At 43.9% G+C, this 21,179-nt stretch overlaps 2 protein-coding genes across 4 annotated transcripts in view; both read right to left on the minus strand.

Annotated features, from left to right (window-relative positions):
* Positions 1-20,153, minus strand: part of RAB5C (RAB5C, member RAS oncogene family) — a 29,228-nt gene extending 9,075 nt beyond the window's left edge. Inside the window, exon 1 of one of the 3 annotated variants that reach the window (XM_037810199.1) lies at positions 20,009-20,153. The gene's annotated coding sequence lies outside the window, so the exon portion shown is untranslated. Of the gene's footprint in view, positions 1-8,389; positions 8,462-8,540; positions 8,676-20,008 lie in introns of those variants that run through there. The other 2 variants (XM_037810200.1, XM_037810201.1) reach the window with 2 other exon arrangements.
* On the minus strand, positions 5,609-8,378 carry LOC119514445 (60S ribosomal protein L17-like). The gene has a single exon (XM_037810204.1). The coding sequence runs from the start codon at positions 7,003-7,005 to the stop codon at positions 6,565-6,567; it is 441 nt and encodes a 146-aa protein (XP_037666132.1). The 5' UTR covers positions 7,006-8,378; the 3' UTR covers positions 5,609-6,564.
* Positions 20,154-21,179: the final 1,026 nt, after the last annotated feature.

The following is a 21,179-nucleotide window of genomic DNA, read 5'->3' on the forward strand; positions in this document are numbered from 1 at the left end:
ACACTTGGATCACTTCCATCTTTCAGCAATTGCAAATAACGCTGCTATGAACATCAGTGTGCAAATATCTGTCTGAATCCCTGCTTTCAAATCTACACTGAAGTGAGATTGCTGGGTCATATAGTGACTCTATATTAACGTCTGAAGAACCACAAAACTTTTTTCCGCAGTGGCTGCACTATTTTAAATTCCCACTAACAATGAAGGAATGTTTCTATTTCTCTACATCCTCTCCAGTACTTGTTATTTCTGTTGTTTTTTTAATAGTAGCCATTCTAGTGGATGAGAGATGATATCTCATTGTGGTTTTGATTTGCATTTCCCTAATGTCTAATGTCTCAAGTGCTTTTTGGCTATTTGTGTATTTTCTTTGGAGAAATGTCTATTCAAGTCTTTTGCCCATTTTCAAATGGTTTTCTTTTTCTTTTGTTGTTGAGTTATAGAATTTCTTTATATATTCTAGATATTGAACCCTTACTGGATTTAGGTTTCCAAATATTTTCTCCCATTCTGTAAGTTGTCTTTTTACCAACATGATAAAGTCCTTTGGGCATAAGAGTTTTTTATTTGATTAAGTCAAAATAGATTTATCTATTTTTTCTTTTGTTGCTTGTGTTTCTGGTGTGAAGTCAATGAAACCACTGCCTAACACAAGGTCCTAAAGATGTTCCCTGGGTTTCCTTCTAGGAGTTTCATAGTTTGGGTTCTTATATTTAGGTCTTTGATCCATTTTTAATGTATATGGGGTGAGGCAGGGGTCCACCTTCATTCTTTTGCATGTGGATATCCTGTTTTTCCAGCACCATGTGTTGAAGAGACCATTCTTTTCCCAGAGAGTGGACCTGGCACACTTGTCAAAAATCAACTGGCCCTCCCCCCAAGGAGCTGGGGGAAATGCAGAAGTGTTAGACTTCCTTACCTGGATTGTTGCTGATGTTCTCACAAACCTTGAGGACTGATGGTTGGAATACTGAGCCCTCTATCTTGGGGCTTGCCCTTATGAAGCTCCTTACTGCAAAGGAGAGGCTAAATCTGCTTATAATTGTGCCTAAGAGTCTCCCCTGAGTACCTCTTTGTTGCTCAGATGTGGCCCTCTCTCTCTAAGCCAACTCGGCAGGTGAATTACTGCCCTCCCCCCTACATGGGATCTGACTCCCAGGGGTGTAAATCTTCCTAGCAACGCTGGATATGACTCGGTGGTGAATCTGGACCCAGCATCATGGGATTGAGAACATCTTCTTGACCAAAAGGGGGATGTGAAATGAAACGAAATAAAGTTTCACTGGTTTCAAATGGAGTTGACAGGTCACTCTGGTGGACATTCTTACGCATTATATAGACAAGCATTTTTAGGTTTTAATGTATTGGAATAGCTAGAAGTAAATACCTGAAACTATCAAACTGCAACCCAGTAGCCTTGACTCTTGAAGACAATTGTATAACAATGTAGCTTACAATGGGTGACAGTGTGATTGTGAAAACCTTGTGGATCGCATTCCCTTTATCCAGTATATGGATGGATGAGTAGAAAAATGGGGACAAAAACTAAATGAAAAATAGGGTGGAATGGGAGGGATGATTTGGGTATTCTTTTTTACTTTTATTTTTAATTCTTACTCTTTCCAATGTAAGGAAAATGTTCAAAAATAGATTGGGGTGATGAATACATACCTATATGATGGTACTATGAACAGTTGATAGTACACCATGGATGACTGTATGGTATGTGAATATATCTCAATAAAACTGAATTTAATTTAAAAAAAAATCAATTGGCCCTAGATATGAGGATTTACTTCTGAACTCTCAATTTAATTCCAATGGCCTGTATGTCTGATTTGTGCCATTACTATGCTGTTTTGATTACATAGCTTTGAAGTAAGTTTTAAAATTGGGAAGTCTGTGTCATCCAACTTCACTCTTCTCTTTTTGAGATGGTTTTGGCTATTTGAGACTCCTTATACTTCCAAATAAATTTGATGATTAGCTTTTCTATGTCTGCAAAGAAGTTTATTGCAATTTTGATTGGATTGTTTTAAGTCTGTAAAGCACTTTGGGCAGAATTGACATCTTAATATTCCAATCCATGAACGTGGAAATGTCCTTCCATTTATTCAGGTCTTCTTTGCTTCCTTTCAGCAAAGTTTTATAGTTTTCCATGTGCAACACCTTTATATCCTTGGTTAAATTTATTCCTACATATTTGATTGTTTTAGTTGCTATAGTAAATGGAATTTTTTCTTGATTTCCTCTTCAGATTGTTCACTATTAGTATATAGAAACACTACTGATTTTTGTGTATTGATTTTGTTCCCTGCCAGTTTGCTGATTTCGTTTATTACCTCTTTTAGCTTTGCTATGGATTTTCTATATATAGGATCCTGTCATCTGCACACAGGGAAAGTTTTACTTCTTCCCTTACCATTTGGATGCCTTTTATTTCTTTTTCTTGCCTAACTGCTCTGGCTAGAACTTCCAGTACAATGTTGAAAAACACTGGCCACAGTGGGCATCTTTGTCTTATTCCTGATCTTAGAAGGACAGTTTTTGATCTTTCACTATTGAGTATGATGTTAGCTGTGGGTTTTTCATATATAACCTTTTGCATGCTGAAGACATTTCCTCTTACTCCTTGTTTTCTAAGTGATATCTAAGGAGTGCTAGATTTTATCAAATACCTTTTCTGCATCAGTTGAGATAATCATGTGGTTTTCTTCCTTTGCTCTGTTAATCTGATGTGTTACATTAACTGATCTCCTCTCACTGAACCACCCTAGCATACCCGGAATAAAGCCCACCTGACGATGGTGTATAATTCCTTTAATGTGTTGTATTTCTTTGCAAGTATTTTCTTGAGGATTTTTACCTGTATATACATAAGAGAAATTGGTCTGTAATTTTCTTTTCTCGTGATATCTATATCTGGTTTTGGTATTATGGTGATGGTGACCTCACAGAATTAGTTAGGAAGTGTTCCATCCATTTCAAGTTCTGGAAGAGTTTGAACTGGATTGGTGTCAATATTTCTTGGCATGCTTAGTAGAATTCACCAGTGAAGCCATGTGGTCCTGGGCTTTCCTTTGTTGGGATGGTTTCTGATTACTGATTCCACCACTTTACTTATTATTGGTCTGTTGAGATCCTTTATTTCTTCTCGAGTCAGTGTAGGTAGTTTGTGTGTTTCTGGGAATTTGTCCGTTTCATGTAGGTTACCTGATTTGTTGGAGTATAGCTGTTCATAGTATCCACTTATAATCCTTTTTATTTCTGTGGCATCAATATAATGTCCTTCCTTTCATTACTTATTTTGGTTATTTGCATCTTCTCTTTTCTTCTCTGTCTTGCTAAAGGTTTGTTGATTTTATTGATCTTTTCAAGAATCAACTTTTGATTTCATTGATTCTACTTTTTTATTCTCTATTTCATTTACCTCCACTCTAATCTTTGCTATTTCTTCCTTCTGCTTGCTTTGGGTTCAGTTTGATCTTTTTTTCCTAGATCCTTCTCTCGTGGGTTTAGGTCTCTGATTTGAGATCTTTCTTCTTTTTAATGTAAACATTTTGGGGCATCAATTTCCCCTCAGCACTGCCTTTGCTGCATCCCATAAGTTTTGGTATGGATTTTTAATTTTCATTTGCCTCCAGATTTTCCTAATTTCCCTTGTGATTTCTTCTTTTACCCACTGGTTGTTTAAGAGTGCATTGTTTAATTTCTACCTATTTGTGAATTTTCCAGTTCTCCCTCTGTTATTGATTTCTAGCATCATTCCATTTCATTGTGGTCAGAGAAGATACACTGTATGAGTTCAGTGGTTTACAATCTATTGAGAATTGTTTTGTGACCTAACATATGGTCTATCCTGGAGAATGTTTCATTTGCAGAAGAGAAGAATGTGTATTCTGCTGCTGTTGGGTGAAGCATTTTATGTATCTCTGTTAGGTCTAGTTGGTTTAAATTATCGTTTAAGTCTTCTATTTCCTTATTGATATTCTGTCTAGATGTTCTATCCATTATTGAAAGTGGTATATTGAAGTCTCCTACCATTAATGTAGAACCTTCTATTTTTTGCCTTCAAATCTGTCAATATTTGCCTCATATATTTTGTGGCTGTGTGGTTTGGTGCATATATGTTTGTAATTGTTACATCTTCTTGTTGGATTGACCCCTTAATCAATATATAGTGTCCTTCTTTGTCCCTCATAACACTTTTTTACTTCAAGTCTTTTTTATCTGATATTAATATAGCTGCCCCAGCTTTCTTTGGTTACTATATGCATTTGGTTTTTTCCATTCTTTCCCTTTCAACCCACTTGTCTTTGAATTTAAGGTGAGTCTCTCCTAAACACCATACAGGTGAGTCATGCTTTTTTATCCATACTGCCAATCTCTGCCTTTTGACTGGAATGTTTAATCCATTTACATTTAAATTAACTACTGATAATACAGGACTTTCTTCTGCTATTTTGCTATTTGGCCTTTGCAATTTATGCGTGTGTGTGTGTGTGTGTGTGTGTGTGTGTGTGTGTGTGTGTGTGTGTGTGTTTTCGTCCCTCAATTCATTGTTTAATGCCTTCTTTCATATTTCCATCATTTTTTGTAGGGTACTATTTTTAGTCCCTTCTCATTTCCTCCTGCATATATTTATATATCTATATTTTGTGGTTACCATGGGCTTAAATTTAACATCCTAAATCTGTAACAATCACAACTGATTTGAAACCAAGTTAAAATAATATACACAAATGCTGTTCTTATATCCCTCTGTCCCAGGCATTTTCTAGTACTTGTTACAAATTATATCTTTATACATTTTATGTCCAAAACCATAGCTTTATCATTCCTTTTTATGCATTTGCATTTTAGAACCTATAAGAGTAAAAAGTGGAGTTACATGCCAAAAAAAACAATACAATAGAATAATACTGGCATTTATAATTACTCATGTGCTTACCATCACCAGAGGTCTTTATTTCTTTACGCTGTTTCAATCCATTGCTTAGCGTCCTTTCCTTTCAGTCTGAAGAACTCCCTTAGCAATGCTTGTAGGGCACATCTACTGGTGACAAACATCCTCAGCTTTCGCTTCTCTGGGAATGTCTTAATCTCGCCCTCATTTTTGAAAGACAGTCTCACCAGATATAAAATTCTTGGTTGGCAATTGTTTTCTTTCAGCAGTTTAAATATTTCAGTCCATTGCCTTCTTGCCTGCATGGTTTCCGATGAGAAATCAGCACTTAATCTTATTGGGGCTCCCACAGAGGTATCCTTGGCATTTGTAAGTTTCACTACTAAGTGTCTGAATGTGGATCTCTTCAAGTTTATCCTGTCTGGGGTTTGGGGGCTTCTAGAATGTGGGTATTCATGTATTTTGTTAAATTTTGTAAGTTTTCTACCATTATTTCTTTGAATATTCCTTCAACCTTTTCTTTCTTCTCCTTCTTGAACTCCCATAATATGTATATTGGTATGCTTGATGGTGTCCCCTTCTGATGCTCAGCCTGAATCATTTCAATTGTCTTACCTTCAAGTTCACTGATCTTTCTCCTGTCAGCTCCAATCTGCTGTTGAAACCCTCTAGAGAATTTTTCATTTCAGTTATTGTGGTCTTCAACTTCAGTTTATCTGTTCCTTTTTAAAATTTCTGTCTCTTTATTACTAGTATGTCCAAAGTCTGGTGTCTTTATTGGTGGTTTCTGAATTTTTATCTCATACTTTGGGATGGGTTATCATTCATTTCTTTGTCCTGTAATCTTTTGTTGCATACTGTACATTTTAATATTTTAATTTGTTAGCTCTGGGAGTCACCGAGCTGTGTGTTCCTTGGGTTTGTATCCAACTTGCTATATGAGGGGGATTTCCTTGAGTGCCAGGAGCTAACAAAAAGAAACTAACATAAAAAACATCTTTTACAGTCTTTGCAAATTGACTCTGTATTGACTAATGCTCTCATTCAAAAGTTAGCCCTCCTATCAAGAATATCAGCCTGAGGCAAAGTGAAGTACCAAGTACTCTCTGTCGTTTTTGATTGTATGTCTTGTCCTGTATTTGTCCTTGCTCTTGGTCTTAGGAATTCTCCCATTTACAGGAATTCAAATGCCTTCTTGACTCCCTATAAAATAGACTTTCCCCCTTCCCATGTGCTTTATTGTATATCTTAAAAGCAGGTACTCCTTTGACTCACATTGCTTTGATTTAATTGTTTCTTACCTTGCTTTATCTGTCCTTAAGCTGCTTCTGCCAGCAGGCCAAGTTCTGGGAGGGTGAACCAGAGATGAGTTTCCTGGTTCAGTCTTTCAGGCTGCCACATGATAGACTGGAACCTACGTACAGGCAACCCAATATGTGTCTAAGGGTTATTCTGTTCCTTCTGGAATGGGGCAGGCTAGCTCCACACTGCAACAGGGTTGGTGAGGGGCCAGCAAGGGCACCACAAGCTTCTCCTACTGTTTTTTTTGTTTTGTTTTGTTTTTTAATATTTAACATATTTAATAAGACAACCAATATTCTGCTTTAACTTCAATTTGCATTTACTTTATGATGAATTTATTCCCGAGCCATAAGTTTCTATTTCTTCAGTTTCTTCTGAGATATCTTTTTCTTCTGTGCAACCTCCTCTTTTGGTTTAGGAACAATTTGTTCTTTCTCAGTAAGGATCATCTCACTGTGGCAGGGAGAATTCATGTAGGGGTTAACCCGATCATGAGCTCTGAAAGCACGACGGTGCATCTTGGGGACTTTATTTACCTGGATGTGCTCAATGACCAGAGAATCCACATCTAAACCCTTAAGGTCAGCATTACTTTCTGCACTTTTAAGCATGTACAACAAAAATTCAGTACTCTTTTTGGGCCACCAACCCTGCATCCAGCCCCACTGTTTGGCCCAGGCACACCTACCAACACCATCACTGTCACAACGGAACGGCACACACTGCTTCTGTAAAATGACATCTTTCAGATACTTGGTGGCTTTTGAAATATGCATACCCTTGATGGCCTGAGCCATCAAGTGTTCTTAAAGTGAACATGAAGATTTGAACCTCTTGATTTGCATGATTTTGTGGGGTTTTCTGGGTCAAGTGAATAGCGAACCATTTTCAGAGATCACCTCGGGCCATTTACAGGAAGAGCTCCTACCGTTTTTAACACTGCACTTTCTTGATTCAGCACTTGCCTGGTTATGGTAATCCTTTAGCTTTTTTCTGGCACTTTGAGGAAGATGGCTCTGCCAGTTTTTGTTAACTGTTCAAAGATTCTGTGGGGGAATGGAACCCTAGAGTGTCTTATGCCACCATCTTGGTCAACTGGAAGTGCCAAGGTTTTATTTGGAGGTGATGAAAATGTTCTCACATTGACTGTGCTGATGGTTACATATATCTGTGAATATGCCAGCACTTAACTGTATACTTTAAATGGGTGCATTGTTTGTCATGTGAATTATATCTCAGTAAAGCTGCTAAAAAAATCTTTGGAACAAAAATCAAATTCCCTTTAAGAACTAAAGTTATAATCACACTTTCTTATAAAATATAGGATGTACCAGGGATTTTTTTTTTTAATCAGTTTCTCCAATACCAGGAAAAACAAATGAGTAGGATGAATTTCCTCATAGATATTTTCATGAATGTTAATAATTAGTGGTGGTACTTCAAATTCACAGCAAAAGACTGCCCTTGCCATGACCTGCTCTCCTCACCCTTCAAATTAGAACCCTGGTTTGTTGAGAAGTTATCAGGAATGAGCACCAGTCCCAACCTCACATCTTCACGGGAAATGAGAGGATACAAGGACCTGGGGACATACTAGGTGTATTTGCCTTTTCCATGATGCACAGGAAAGGGCAGTCCAAGCTCTTAAAACCTTTGACCCCACAGACAGGCATAATGGGCACGTGCCCAGCCAGTTCTGGGGTCAAGGGTGGGAGAGGGAGAGAAAGAAAAAGCAGGACACTGCTCTTCCTTGCTCTGAGGTTTCCTCTCCTCTGGACACTACAGGTCAGTGGATTTCAAACTTTTTTCATCAGAATCACCAAAGACATTTAGGAAGAAATCCCTGACCAACTGAATTAGAATCTCCAGAGGTGGTAACAAGAAATCAATGTTTTAAAAATAAGTTCCCCAAGTGATTCCAAGTAGCCAGATATAAGCAGGAGAGCTAAAGTTGATAGTAAAAAGGAGGGAGGAGTGCAAGAGAGACTGACAGCTGAGACAGGGACCAAGAACACCACCTGGTGTAGAAAATCCAGATTGTGCCCCAGATTGTTAGAGCAAAAGGGAAATCTCCAGTGTCCATAAAAGCATATGTCAGCCATCCCCAAATGAACCCTCTGAAACCCTCTCAGAGAGACGCCCGAGATGAGCCCTGGGGATAACCACTCATTTGCTACTGACCTCTGGTACTGCAGGTGTATCAGACTGGGGAGAGAGCAGGGCTTCTTGGCTTCACCCAATAACTGAAGCCTTCTCCAAGAAAGCAGGTGCTGCTGGAAGGGGTTGCTAGTTGTTATACACCTCCCTCCCAAACTCCATTCCCAATTTTTACCTTTTTCTTCTCTAATCCATGAATTCACCCACTTCATACTTTTTGTCCTTCCTGGTAAAAAAGTGAGGAATTCCAGCTGATGGGTGTCTCTGGTGCTTCCTGTTTGCTTCAGAGACTTCCTCTAGATAGAGTCCCAGCCCAGCCTGGATAGTGAGCTGAGTAAAGAAACCAGTCAGACTCTGGCAACCACAAGGGTGGGTGGAGACCTGCTCACTCAGGGGTATCCACTGCAGCTTGCAAACAAAGTGACCCCACTCAGGGTCCCCGGAGTTGGTTCTGGCCAGTGACTGTGCCTCTTCAGCTACTCTTTACTCCGGGGAAAAAAGCATTCCTGAATATTGAACACCACAAGAGTTGGGGAAGAGGAGGAGACAGCAACAGCAACTTGCTAGCTTGAAGAGAACAAAACAAGGGTACAAGAGAGGTAACAGGCTCAAAAGTGATGAATGGAAGACATTCAAAGAAAGCTGAATGGAGCTAAGGTCCTGCGAATGCTTCTGAGGTTCAGATCAGCTGGGAGATGATTTGCTGCAGAACCAAGAACAGGGCTCTTCCTCAAAGGGGAAACAATCATTACCAGCACTTGGGAACAAAGGGCAGACCCACAGCATGACTACCCAGGCATCTAGCTGGCTGCGAACCCAGAGGAAAGAAGAATCAGAAGCACCAAGAGCCAGGAACCAGCTACTCTTCACTCCAGGGAAAAAAGCATTCCCTTCCCAGGCACTGCCAGCAGGGTTAGGACTTGGGAGGCTGAGCCGGGTTTGATGAAAGCCTCACTTCACCAAGCTGTGTGACCTTGGCCAAGTCACACAATTGACTGTTCTCAGCTTCAATTCCTTATCCCTAAGATGGCATTATTTAACACTCATCTCACAGGGTTGTTTTAAAGATTAAAGGAAATAACATGTAGAGTGCACCAGACAGTTATTAGGCTGAAGGTAAGGTTTCAACGACTGGCAAGATTATAACAATAAACAGTCTAATTAGAGTTTTGAATTGTGGGTGTCAGAGCCCAGCCTTACAAACCTAATCCCATTCTTTCCAATCACAGAGAAGGAAATGAAGGCGAGGTGAGGTAGCCTGCCCAAGGTCACACAGCCAGCTGGTGGCAGAGCCCAAGCCCAGGACTCGTAACTGGAGCAAGGCTTCCCCATCAGAGATAGGAAAAAAACACCATAACAAATCAAGGATATTAACAATGTCAACACATTCTCCTAAGAATAACAGGGGCTTCCACCTCCTATGTATGCTCTGATAAAATATGGCTTTTAACTTTGGAAAAACAAGTTTCTATCAAACCAAAAAAACATGCTGTTGGCTTGAAGAGTCCTATATCTTGATTTGGGAGGTACATACATACATACAAAAGTAAAAGTTCATCAAGTGGTAAACTTTACTATCTGTAAGCTACATGTCAATAAACAGGTTTCAATATAAAAATGAAAAATTAAAGCTTAGAAATGATAGAAATAAGAAACCAAACTAGCTCCCCTGTATATAAAATATTTTCTGCCTCCTCTTTAATATGAAAAAAATTCACACTATTAAAGACAATAAAAAAGATGCTGCCTCAATTTGGAGACCAAAAGAGAGCAAAGATACCTAAATGTTAGACACAAATAAGAGGCAAGAAATAGGATTCAGCATCCACAAATACAATTGCTGCATATATGTAAAGGATATATTTATTGTTTGGACTTAACTGAGGGCTAAAGAATTTTAAAATTGTTTAAAGTGTTCAGGATCATAAAAAGACAAGCCAAGAGTTATTTTATTCAAGGGGGACCAAGATTTACAATGGCATGATGCTTCACACTCCCCAACCAGACCAGAGGAAAAGGGTGTTTAGTGGTGGGGCACAGAATCAAAGAAAGGGGAGTCCTCTTGTGTAAACTGGACTATGGAACCCTACACACAGCCTGTGTTTCACCTGGAGTGTACGGGAGGAAGCCTGGCCCTGAAGCCAGGTTAACACCCAGGTTGGGATTTGCGGAGGGCTCTGATGAGGTGTCAGGTCAGGGCTGGGGCTCCTCATCCCAGCAGCAAGCAGTGGGCTTAGGGGAATGGCAGCGTGGGGTGGGGGTGGGGGTGGGGGAGGCTGCCTTTAGTCACAGGAAGGCGGCTCCCTTTCCAGAGGGAGAGTCAGGCTGGGTTCAGTACCCTCCCCTGGGACAGGCGGTTGAATCTGCCTCAGCCCACCCAGCTCCCTAACTGGATCCATTCTCCTTCATTCTCCTTTCAATGACAAGGCTCTTCTGGGTCTGAGTGCCTAGACTGCAATCCCACAGCTAAGCCCCGATGGAGTCCAAGGGGCCCCAGCTAAGCCAGGAATGCTACCACAGCTTGCAAAGCCTGCAGGCACACCAGAAGGCTGAATCCCTGACACATAATGCCGAGTGGTCCTTCACCACACACTGGAGACCTGGAGCTTTGCCAAGAGTTGGCCAGAACTGAGCACAGCCGGCTCTTGTCCCCTTTCCTGTGTGCGGGAAACCTGTCAGGTCACTCGGGACGGATGCCAAGATGATTTAGGCAGGAGCTATTCTTGAGGGATAGACCCCTAGTTTTCCAGGGCCCTACCCCAGCAAGAACACCAAGAAATCCTTCCTTGATCTCCGAGTTGCTTTCTCAGCTCTAGATGACAGATCGGTTCCCTGGAAAGGTGCAGAGAGAAGCAGAGTCAATGCTAACTCTCAGGCCAAGGATGCAAACTTCTAGACCCTGCTCCCTCTCTTCCTGTGCCCATAGGGAGGAAGACTACTAGGGAGCTGGGGGGTGACAGGTCTCCCTGTATCTGCTGTCGGTGTGGTCTGTGCCGTCCATGGAAGGGGCCCAGGATTCCTGGGGAAGGAGCCCTGGGATCCTCCTTATTGGCAAACAGAGGAGCAGGGCCTGCATGGGGGGCAGAGAGGAAGACTAGACAGACGGAGGCCTCCAGCAGGCAAGGCTCATCCTACTGACTGATTCTAAGAAGCACCAGCAGGGACCTAGGCCCCAACGCTGACATTCTTGACGCTATTCTCCGTCAGAGGGGCCAGCCTCCAAGTCAGCCCTCCTCAGTCAGCAAGGTTTTGACAGATTCTCTTTCCCAACTAGGGGAGTGCTACAAGAAGCCTCAAGTGAAAGTGCCATTTGAAATTTGGCACTTTCTCCAGCAAGCCTACACACATGTCCAGTCACAGGGCATGGTGGGGATGGGAGCAAGGCTGTGTGGTGGCTCACACCCCATCACCCAGTTCTTCACCCGCCAGTGCCAGGTGGTATGTTAAGAAGAGAGCCAGGCAAGGCAAAGATTCTTCTCTGGCCCCAACCTACACCTCCCAGGATGGAGTTGAACAGAATGTAGAATGGTGCCAGGCGAAGAAACCAAGCAATGGATGGATCTAAATAAGCTTCAGTGAATGAATCACACTTCTACTTGTATGACCCCAAGTTTTCATAAGATTGTTGTAGGTAGCAAGAGGTTGGAGAACTTGGGGCTTGGGGCTTGGGAGTGAAAAAGAAGTACACTGTTGCAGACGGAAAGGATCACATTATGAAGTCCTCAAAGGCTGGACTACGGGTTTCGTTTTAACAGCACATAACATCAAGCCTAATACACAGTAGGTGCTCAATAAATGTGTTCAACTGAACACGCGATATGGACACAGTCTAGTTGGGTTTGGCAAGTGTATGGGGGCAGTTGAGGACTTAAACACATATCCAACTGCCATGCTGCTCAGATCCCCTATCAGAGCCATAACCCAGCCAAGGAGATGCCTCCCTACCCCCAGACAGGACCTCTTGTGCCCCTTCTGCACAGGGATTAGGAACATAAGTGCTGGGGTTAGACTAAATTCAGTTCAAGTCCTGGAACCGCTGCTTATAAGGGTGGCCTTTTCTTTGCATGCAAAATGGAGTACCACCCAACCTACTAGTGCTGTTGGGAAGATGATGCATGTAAGGTTTTCAGCAAAGGGCCCGGCTCCTGAAAGCCCTCAGTAAACACCCACGAGACAGGGATGAGAAACCTGGAAGTCTCTATGAAGGAAACAGAGTCCTCAATCTGCACTTCAGACACCATGTACACATTCCTTTTGCCTCCAGTTTCCCTGGACCCCAATCTTCAGTGCCCCTCATTTGTACAGAATGCTGAACAGGACAACTTCTACCAGTGTCCGAGAAGGACCATCTCACACCCAATGTCCTGAGTCCTGTGAACAATCCCAACCTTGTCTTCTCTGGAGGCTGGTTCTCAAAGCCACTGAGTGGAGAGGGGGATCCACCACCATCCAATAATCAGCATTGAGTTGAAGGCTCCAAGCAGGCAAACCATAACCCCTTAAAAGACCCTTTAAAAAAAGAAAGAGCCCCACAACACAAAGCATCTTAAAGCCCAAATGTCCTTCCTTCCATCTCAAAGCCTCTTTCAGGAAAGGGAAGAGTAGTTCAGCTGCAGGGAGGGGGAAGGGACAGGAATAGGGCAGCTGACAAAGAAACCAGAGTTCCTTTTCAAAACCAGGCTGAAAATGTTAGGGATTTGTAAATTGGGGTCATTAAATCACCACAGCCTTCTGAGCAGCTCAGAGAGCAACTTGAGGACTAGGATAGCAGCCAGGGTTAGGGAGGCCACCCATGCCCTCCCCCTCGCCTGGGGTGCTTCTGACAGAGCCACCTGAAGGGGACACACATAGAACTATGAATAGACAGCAAGCAGCTTGTAAACCGACTCCAGTTAAGATTCCGAGTTAGTGTTTCCAGCAAGGCTCAAGTTATACATCTTCAAAGGGATGACAGTACAACGGGATTTAAGCTATTCAATGACTCAGGATCACAGCTCAAAGGGACAGCCTGCCCTGAGCCCCCCTAGAGCCACAAACCATGCACAGCCCTCCTGAAGGGGAGGCCCTGTTTTGTATGGCAGCAGAAAAGAGCTGGCACAGACTACATGGAATCTCTTAGGAAACCCCAAGTCCAGGAAGGTTTGGCCGGAGAATTTAGCATATGAAATAGAGAACAATTATGTGCACATGTCATATCTTCCCAACTGGAGAGTAAACCCCAAAGTACATACCAACTCTGACAATTTTTTGGTTCAATCACAACATCAGGCAGGGGCACAAACAGTACGAATGGGTGAATAGACAAGCGACAGACTGCTGCTGGGATTAACTCCCAGGAGTCGATTCTCACAGAGTGCATTTCCTGGTACGTCTTGCCCTACCCAACCTTCAGTGACTATGACAAACCATCTAGAGAAGAAACAACTTGAACCCATATGCAGAACTCCATATCAATATGTTTGAGACAATATGTTTGCTAAAAAGGGAGTGGCTTTGAGCCCAGGTCTGGAACAAGAAATATATAAGGTGATATAAGGTGAGCCTGGAGCATCTTGTAGTGCCAGAAAGTAAGGAAGTGCTCCAAACAAACCCCAGAATGATGGGGGTATGGCAAAGGGACACAGGAGTCAATTGAAAGGGCTGCCAATGACCAAAGCTGGAACAACGTAAATGACAAAGTTATACTGGATTATAACCCAAAGTGTAAAATAAATGTCCATAAGCTCATATTGATAGAAATAAATGACTGAATAAATAAATAAATGAGACAAATCTCTCATGCAGAAGAATTCCAAATAATTTATGTAGATACTCCACCTTCAAGGAGGTGGAACATAACAACACTCCTTAAGTGTGGGCTGCACACAGTGACTTTCTTTCAAAGTACAGTACAGAAAGGGTGGGGAGGGTAATTTATGGTGGAGAACCTGCCAAACACTACCCCAGTCAGGTGATCAAGGTCAACATCAACAGTGACAAGTCATGTGGATAGCAGTATCCTTGCTATGATGAGATGAGAATGGTATTTTATAGCTGTGGTCTTCCTCCCCAAAACTCAGAACCCTGCTTTAATCATGAGCAAAAGCATCAGACAAACCCCAACTGAAAGACATTGTCCAGAACACCAAACCAGTATTACTTGAAACCACAAGGGTCATCAAAAACAAAGTCTGAGAGACTGTCACAGCCAAGAGGAGCCTCATGAGACAGGACAACTAAATTTAATGTGGTATTCTGGACAGGAAATTGGAACAGAAAAAGGATATCAGGTAAAAACAAAAAATCTGAATAAAGTATGGACCTAAGTTAATAATGTATCATTACTGGTTCATTAATTGTGACAAATGTACCATACTAATATGTCAAAAATAGGGAAAACTGGGTGCAGGGTTTGTGGGAAAACTCTGTACCACCTTTGTATTTTTTCTGTAAATCTAAAACTATTCTATAGTAAAGTTTATTAAAAAAAAAAAGACAGTGGCTCAACACATGACAAAATGAAATCCAATGACTCCAGTTACCATAAACTCACATTTGTAAAATGAGTTAATTTTACATGGAGCAGTAAGTGTAAAGCTGGGCTGGTGGAGAGAAGAGCAGGGATGGGGGTTGGTGGGAGCCAGACCAAGAGGGCAAATCAGTGGAGAAGTGATAGAAGACCGTATACAAGCATTAAGTGGTATACCTAAGGGAAAGCTGCTGGCACAGTTTTCTTAAGACCACCTCACTCAAGAATGAGCTTATGCAGATGTGTAAAGTAGCACCCTTGGACCCAAGTTAAATTCACTACCACTGATCCTCGCTAAGTACTGGGCTGGGGTTGGTGCTGCCTCATCACCCACAGCTGCAGAAGTGGAATATTTTTGTCCCATTATTAGACATACACGCCACAGAAGATGGTCAACAGGACTGTGGATCCAAAGCCATGCTCACCTTTTCATATTAGACCCTTCACTGGAAATGGAGATTTGGAGAAATTTACCCTCTGGAAATTTAGTATGTGACCCTCCTCTCATCCCTCCACCCTCTGTTCATTCTCTTTACCTGTTTGCTCTTCTAGCTGCTTGTGAGCAGCTTTCTGGAGGATGGACTGAAGAAATGGTGCAAAAGCTTTGGAATCAGATGGATGTAAGTTTGAATCCCAGATTCACCACATCCAAGCTGTGTGACCTTGGGAGCTGTGTGTTAAAGGAAGTGGGCAGGCATTTGCTTCAGGGACAGGTTAGTATGTCTGCCCTTTCCTTTAACAATCTCATGGCAGGGGGGTCACGCGGGGGGAAGCCTACTATCTGGGTACCCTGCTAGGTAATGGACAGCAGAGATAAGACACAACATGAAGTGTGCCCCTAAAGGGTTCAGATACTAGAGTAGGACCCAGGTAAGAATCACGGAGCTAGGTGCAGTAATAGAGGAAAGCACATGGAAAAAAACCCTCAGTCTACTTGGTGGAAGGGAAGGTTCAAAGAGGATGTGATGGTTGAAACGTGCTTTGAGAGCCAAGTGAGGAGATGCAGCTTCCAGGCAGGCCTCGGGCAAAGGGAATGGTGGACATTTAGCCCAGAGATGGGTCAAGGACAGGTTGGATCATATAGTGACCTAAAAGCAGACTTTCAATTCTAACCCTTGCTCTGCCACTTAATATGCACAATAACATGGAGATTTATCACAGTTCCCACCCCCTGGGGTTGTTGTGAGAATTAAATGAGTCACCACACGCAGAGGGCTCAGAATAGTGCCTGGTACATTATAGGTAGAGCTCAGCAAGTTTAACTTTTATCTGTATTATTATTCCTGTATACAGGAGACTGGGATATCACTCTGAAAACTAATCTCTTATAATACTAGGTTATTAACGCAGGGGACTCCTTAAAAAGATATTCCAACGCTCAAAAAGATATTCTTGAAAGCCCCATTACCTGGATTCTAAGGGACATCTGAGTTTATAAATCCTCCCTGAAGCAGTACTTCTCAAACGGCCCCAAAGTACCCCTGACTCAATTCAGAGAAGAGGAAATGCAAAAATCCCAGGAATTTGGGCATCAAACCCAAATCGGCCTGCTGCAACCAAAATATTGTTTTCAAGTTCCCTGTTTTAGCTTAAATTCAAGCAAACTTTGCATTCCAATCTATAATGGAGCCAAGACTATTTTAATATGAAAATGTTTTAATATTCTTACTCAAGAATGAAGTGCCTGGAAGATGCAAAGACCTCATTCAGTCTGTGGCTCTGAGTACCCACAGAACATGGCTGCAGAGGGATCTGACTACCCCAGTGTGGGAAGCAGTCATATCCTTAGCACTCTCTTCTGTAAAATGGGAATACTATCCACATCAATTCTACTCAATATCTACCAAACAAGATGATACCTGAAACTATCAAGCAAAGCACAGGGCATCACAGCAGACACTAGGGACATTATGTTGACTCAGAACCCTAGGACCGAATTAGGATGCAGTTTCAAAACCCTACCTACCCACCAGAGGCAGCTGCTATATTTTGCGTATCTCTCCTGTGTGAGGAACTGGACCAGCTCCTTTACCCTTTATTTCTAATTCTCTAAGACAGTTATCCTGATTTTACTTGAAGAAGCAGAGGCTCAGTGATATCAACTGACAAGCTCAAGGTTATATAACTGGTAAATAGAGTCCGGATGAGAACTAAGGTCTGGCTCACTCTAAAGCTCTAGTGCCTTCCACCCGAACATACTGCCTCTGTTTACTGTGCAAGGGTTAGAAGAAGAAAGTTCTTCCTACGAAGCACTTGCTTGACGGGACTGAATTTAAATTTATGCCTGTGCTCCATTCCCATGTATCAGTAAATTCAAGTAAAAGGAACTCCTGGTGAAGAGTCACATTCTTCCCACCTGCAAGCACCAAAGAGGAATCAGAAGGCTAATCAGAGGCCTGTTCTGTCATTTCCCTGCCCTCTTAACCCTGCCCAGTCCACTCTCTTTTACTTTCATTTTCTAGCCATCATGACTTTCAAGATCCCCACAAGTTAATGGCATGCAGATGTCAGCAATCTCTTGGGCCATGAGACTTGGGACTCATAACTGCCATGGTCCCCAGGGGCAGAGGGTAAAGCAAAGAGGTCAATCAAGAAGACAGGAGGGGAGGGGAGGGAAGCAAATGGGAGCAGAGAAGGGACACCAGTGATGAGGAATGCTTACGGGTTAAGAGTCAGCCTCTGTGCCACTGCTAGCCCTGTTAGGCATGTTCATTCATTTAACAAACAGACCAAATGAGGCCCAGTATTAGGGAAGATGAGGTCACATCTAACCCCAAATCCTAGGTCCTGGTTGTACCATTTTCTAACCGGATGATCTTAGGCAAGATACTTAAGTTCCTTCAGCATCATCCCTAAAATGGGGATACAAATTCCACTATTTGAAAGCACTTTTGTGAGGAACATTTACGAAAAGAACTTAAAATTTAATTTAAAAATGACTTATAAAAATTAGTCACTACTGTTGCTCTAAAGTATCAAAGCAGAGAAAGGGCAACTAGTTTAAAGAGGCAAGGAGGCAGGAGAGGAACAGCATCAGAGAGGGGAAAGAAGGGTTTCTGTCCCACACAGAGCCTACCTCTTTCTGCCAAACAGTGTGAGAACTCTGCTTTGACTCTATACTCTGGGAGGCCAGAAGTGGCTACGTAACACATGGAACACTGTTGCCTTCCTCATTTCTTCGATAGAGAGTTTTTCCTTCAAAAGCCTGTTTTGGAGTCAGAGCTAGGAAAGCACATCCAGGCAAAGGAAAGAAGGCCCCTCAGAAAGCTGGCCAGCCCTCATCCAGCGATTTCCTGAAGAGTTCCAGAAACCACATTCCATGACTGATGAGGTGAGTTTGGTCAGAGACCTATGCCGGTCAGCAGTCAGGCCTCTCTTGCCCTGCCTCCCGGACGCACAGGCTGCCCAGATTAGAGAAACTAGGTTGGCCAAAGAAGATGCCAACAACCCACCAAAGCAGCCCACACAAATACGGAGGATTTGATCCACCTGTTGACCCTAATAAGGAAAGTTTTTTGTTGTCTAATAAACAGTGAAATAAGTGCATCCAAGGTCTGGTTCAAAAGATTGTAGGAGTCAGGTAACAGTGACTGTCCAGTAATAGTCTAAAAAGATCTCAAAGCAAAATACTTTCACATTCATAAGTGTACTTTAATATTTGAAAGCATCCTAGGGTGGTAAAAGTGGCCCAGAACGCTGAAGAACTACAGAAATTCCCAAGGATTGCATGGCTTTCCCTCTCTTCCTCCACTGTGCATAGCAAGAGTCAGTCACGGCCTCAAAGAGTCAGGCTGCTTCTCATTAAGGTACAGTCTCTGGCCTGTACTTTGGCCACAAAATAAAGAACCTCCCAGCTTGGTCTGAGACAGCAGCCATTTCACACACCTAAGTCCCAAGCAACAGACAAGGATCATATGTCAGTCCAGCTTATCTCTTGCAGAAGTTAGGGGAACCAGCACTTTCTGACGTGTTTGGGAATTCCTTTGGCTACAAAAATTAGCACATTAAGAACCCAAAGCTGCCTTTGTGATTTCAACTTAATTCTCTGTAATCTATAGCTTGTCCAAGATCAAAAGGGGGTGGAAGTAGACCTGGGACTAGAAGAGGTGTGGACCTGTTGTTCAGGGTGTTTCTGGAGAGTGTGTGAGTGTGTGTGTTATTGGGGGGGGGGGGGGCGGACAAGTGGAAAGGGCTCAGAACCCTTCAACTCCAGACTCCTCATTTTTGGTCTTATTCTCCTCCCTATAGACCAGCAGACCCTGGAGAAGCAGTCCCTCTGATGCAGCTTGGAAACCACTCACGTGCTCTAAGAGAAGAGGGCTGAGCCTGGAGCAAGGGGGGAGGAGGAGGGAAGAGAGAAGATAATGAATGGGCAGATCCACCCTGATCTGTGATCTGTAGCTAAGATTGAGCAAACCTCAGCTGAATTCTTCAGAGGCAGGAAGAGACACACTCAGAGAACAACATAACTAGAGGACAGGGCTGGGGGCAGAGGGGGAAGGACAAGGAAAAGAAGACAGTTAATTCCTAATAAGTGACCCAAACTTCAGACCCTGCTGAGGTGCTGGATGGCTCTCTGGCTTGAAGAAAGGGGAGAAGTAAGGAGTTGGGGGAGTACAAATGCACTTCTGTGCGTATGGGACGGTCTCACCCAGACCTCCCCCGCCCCCCAAAGGAAATCAAGACAAAACTCCTGCAGGGATGGGGGGGGCAACCGTTTTTGTGGGGCGGGAATAAAGAATAAGGCAACAGACATCACTCCCCTCCACCTCTAAAAGAGAAGGGGGACAGTTCCTTCACAGCTGGCAAAAATTCTTCCAATCCTGGAAGTAGGAGGAGCGGAACTTAGGGTCTCTCTCTCTCTCTCTCTCTCAACTGGACTGGTCAGGCAACGGAGGACTGGGGGCTTGCCCAAGGCTCACGAAGGATATGAGAGGCAAGGAAAGAAGGGTAGCGCCTCAGTCCGACGCCTGAGGAACCCCTTAAGAGGGGGCTACGGGTCGGGGGAGGGGTCAAGCCCAGGGAGCCCAGGAGGGGCCAGTATCCCCCTAAACTGGGACTGGGAAGGAGGCAGGGCTGCCTCGGAGAGGCTTCACCGCGGGCGAGACACTGGGTCCCGGGACAGGCACACTCACCGCGGCTCCGGGGCGACGGCGTTACTCCGGGCCGGGGCTCGGACAGGCTCCGCTCCTCTCCCCCCGGCAGTGTCCCAGGCTCCGGCCTCCACTTCCGCCTTTCAGCCGCTCCGGATCCGGATGTCCATCTCCGTCCCGCCTCTCTAAACTTCCAGGTGACTGACAGGGCGGAGAGACCAATGGGAGGCACTCTTGGTAGGCCCACAGGCGACGCCAGTGGGGGGAGCTGGACAAGCAGAAGAGCACGCGAGAAGGACAGCGGGACTTGTAGTTCCTGCATCGCTGGGAGGAGCCGGTGGCCGCCCAGGAGCTGGGCTTAGGGTGGAGCCGACTGCCGGCGAGGCGGAGCCCAGCCGAGAACATTTTAAGGGCAGGCCTGCAAATCGCGTCACCGCGGTTCCAGGCTCCCCGAGGGAGGGCGGCTTTGCCGAGCTTTGGGAGAGGGCAGGGAGCTGTCTGTGCGGAATTGGGATAGGAAAAAACATGGGTGAATGAATATACATATTAGGCAGCACGGACCAGTCCCTGGCATTCGCTCACCGGGAGAAGCCCCTGACCACTTTCAGGCTAAGTCAGCTCTGGGAGCCCGACGTTGGGGGAGTTCTGTGTTGGGGAAGCTGGTGGAAGGACTGTTCTCTGGAGGCTACCGGGTGAAATCAAAGGGGGAGCGCCTGCCACCTCCCAGCCGGAAACCAGGACCCTCTTGCTTTGGCTGGATCCCAAACACACCAGGACCACCTCTGCTTGCCTACCTCCACTTCCCACCCGGAATCAGCTCTTCTCTCTGACGCCAGATACGGAGCCAGACCACTTCTACCTTAGCCGTTATCCATAAATCTAGACTGGAACCACTTCTGCTTGTCCGGGTTCCCCTCCCCCATATGCATCAGAACCAGTTCTGTTTCCGCTGCCCTCAGTATGGATTAAGACTACTTCTGCTTCTGCCCGTGTACCCCAGCAGAGACCAGTACTTCCTCTGCTTCTGCATCCCACTCCCCGGGACACTACTCAAAATCTTATATAGAACCAAAGCTCACCCCAGAGACAGCTGTGGACGGTGTTCCTATGACCAGCTCACAGTTACATCTGGAGCCTGAGCTAGAGAATCAGCCTGTCTAGGACAGCTTGCCACAAAATGCTGCCCACACCTATGTCCATCTGGTCATCAGGG

This window comes from Choloepus didactylus, chromosome 18, assembly GCF_015220235.1.
Source record: "Choloepus didactylus isolate mChoDid1 chromosome 18, mChoDid1.pri, whole genome shotgun sequence".
NCBI lineage: Eukaryota > Metazoa > Chordata > Mammalia > Pilosa > Megalonychidae > Choloepus > Choloepus didactylus.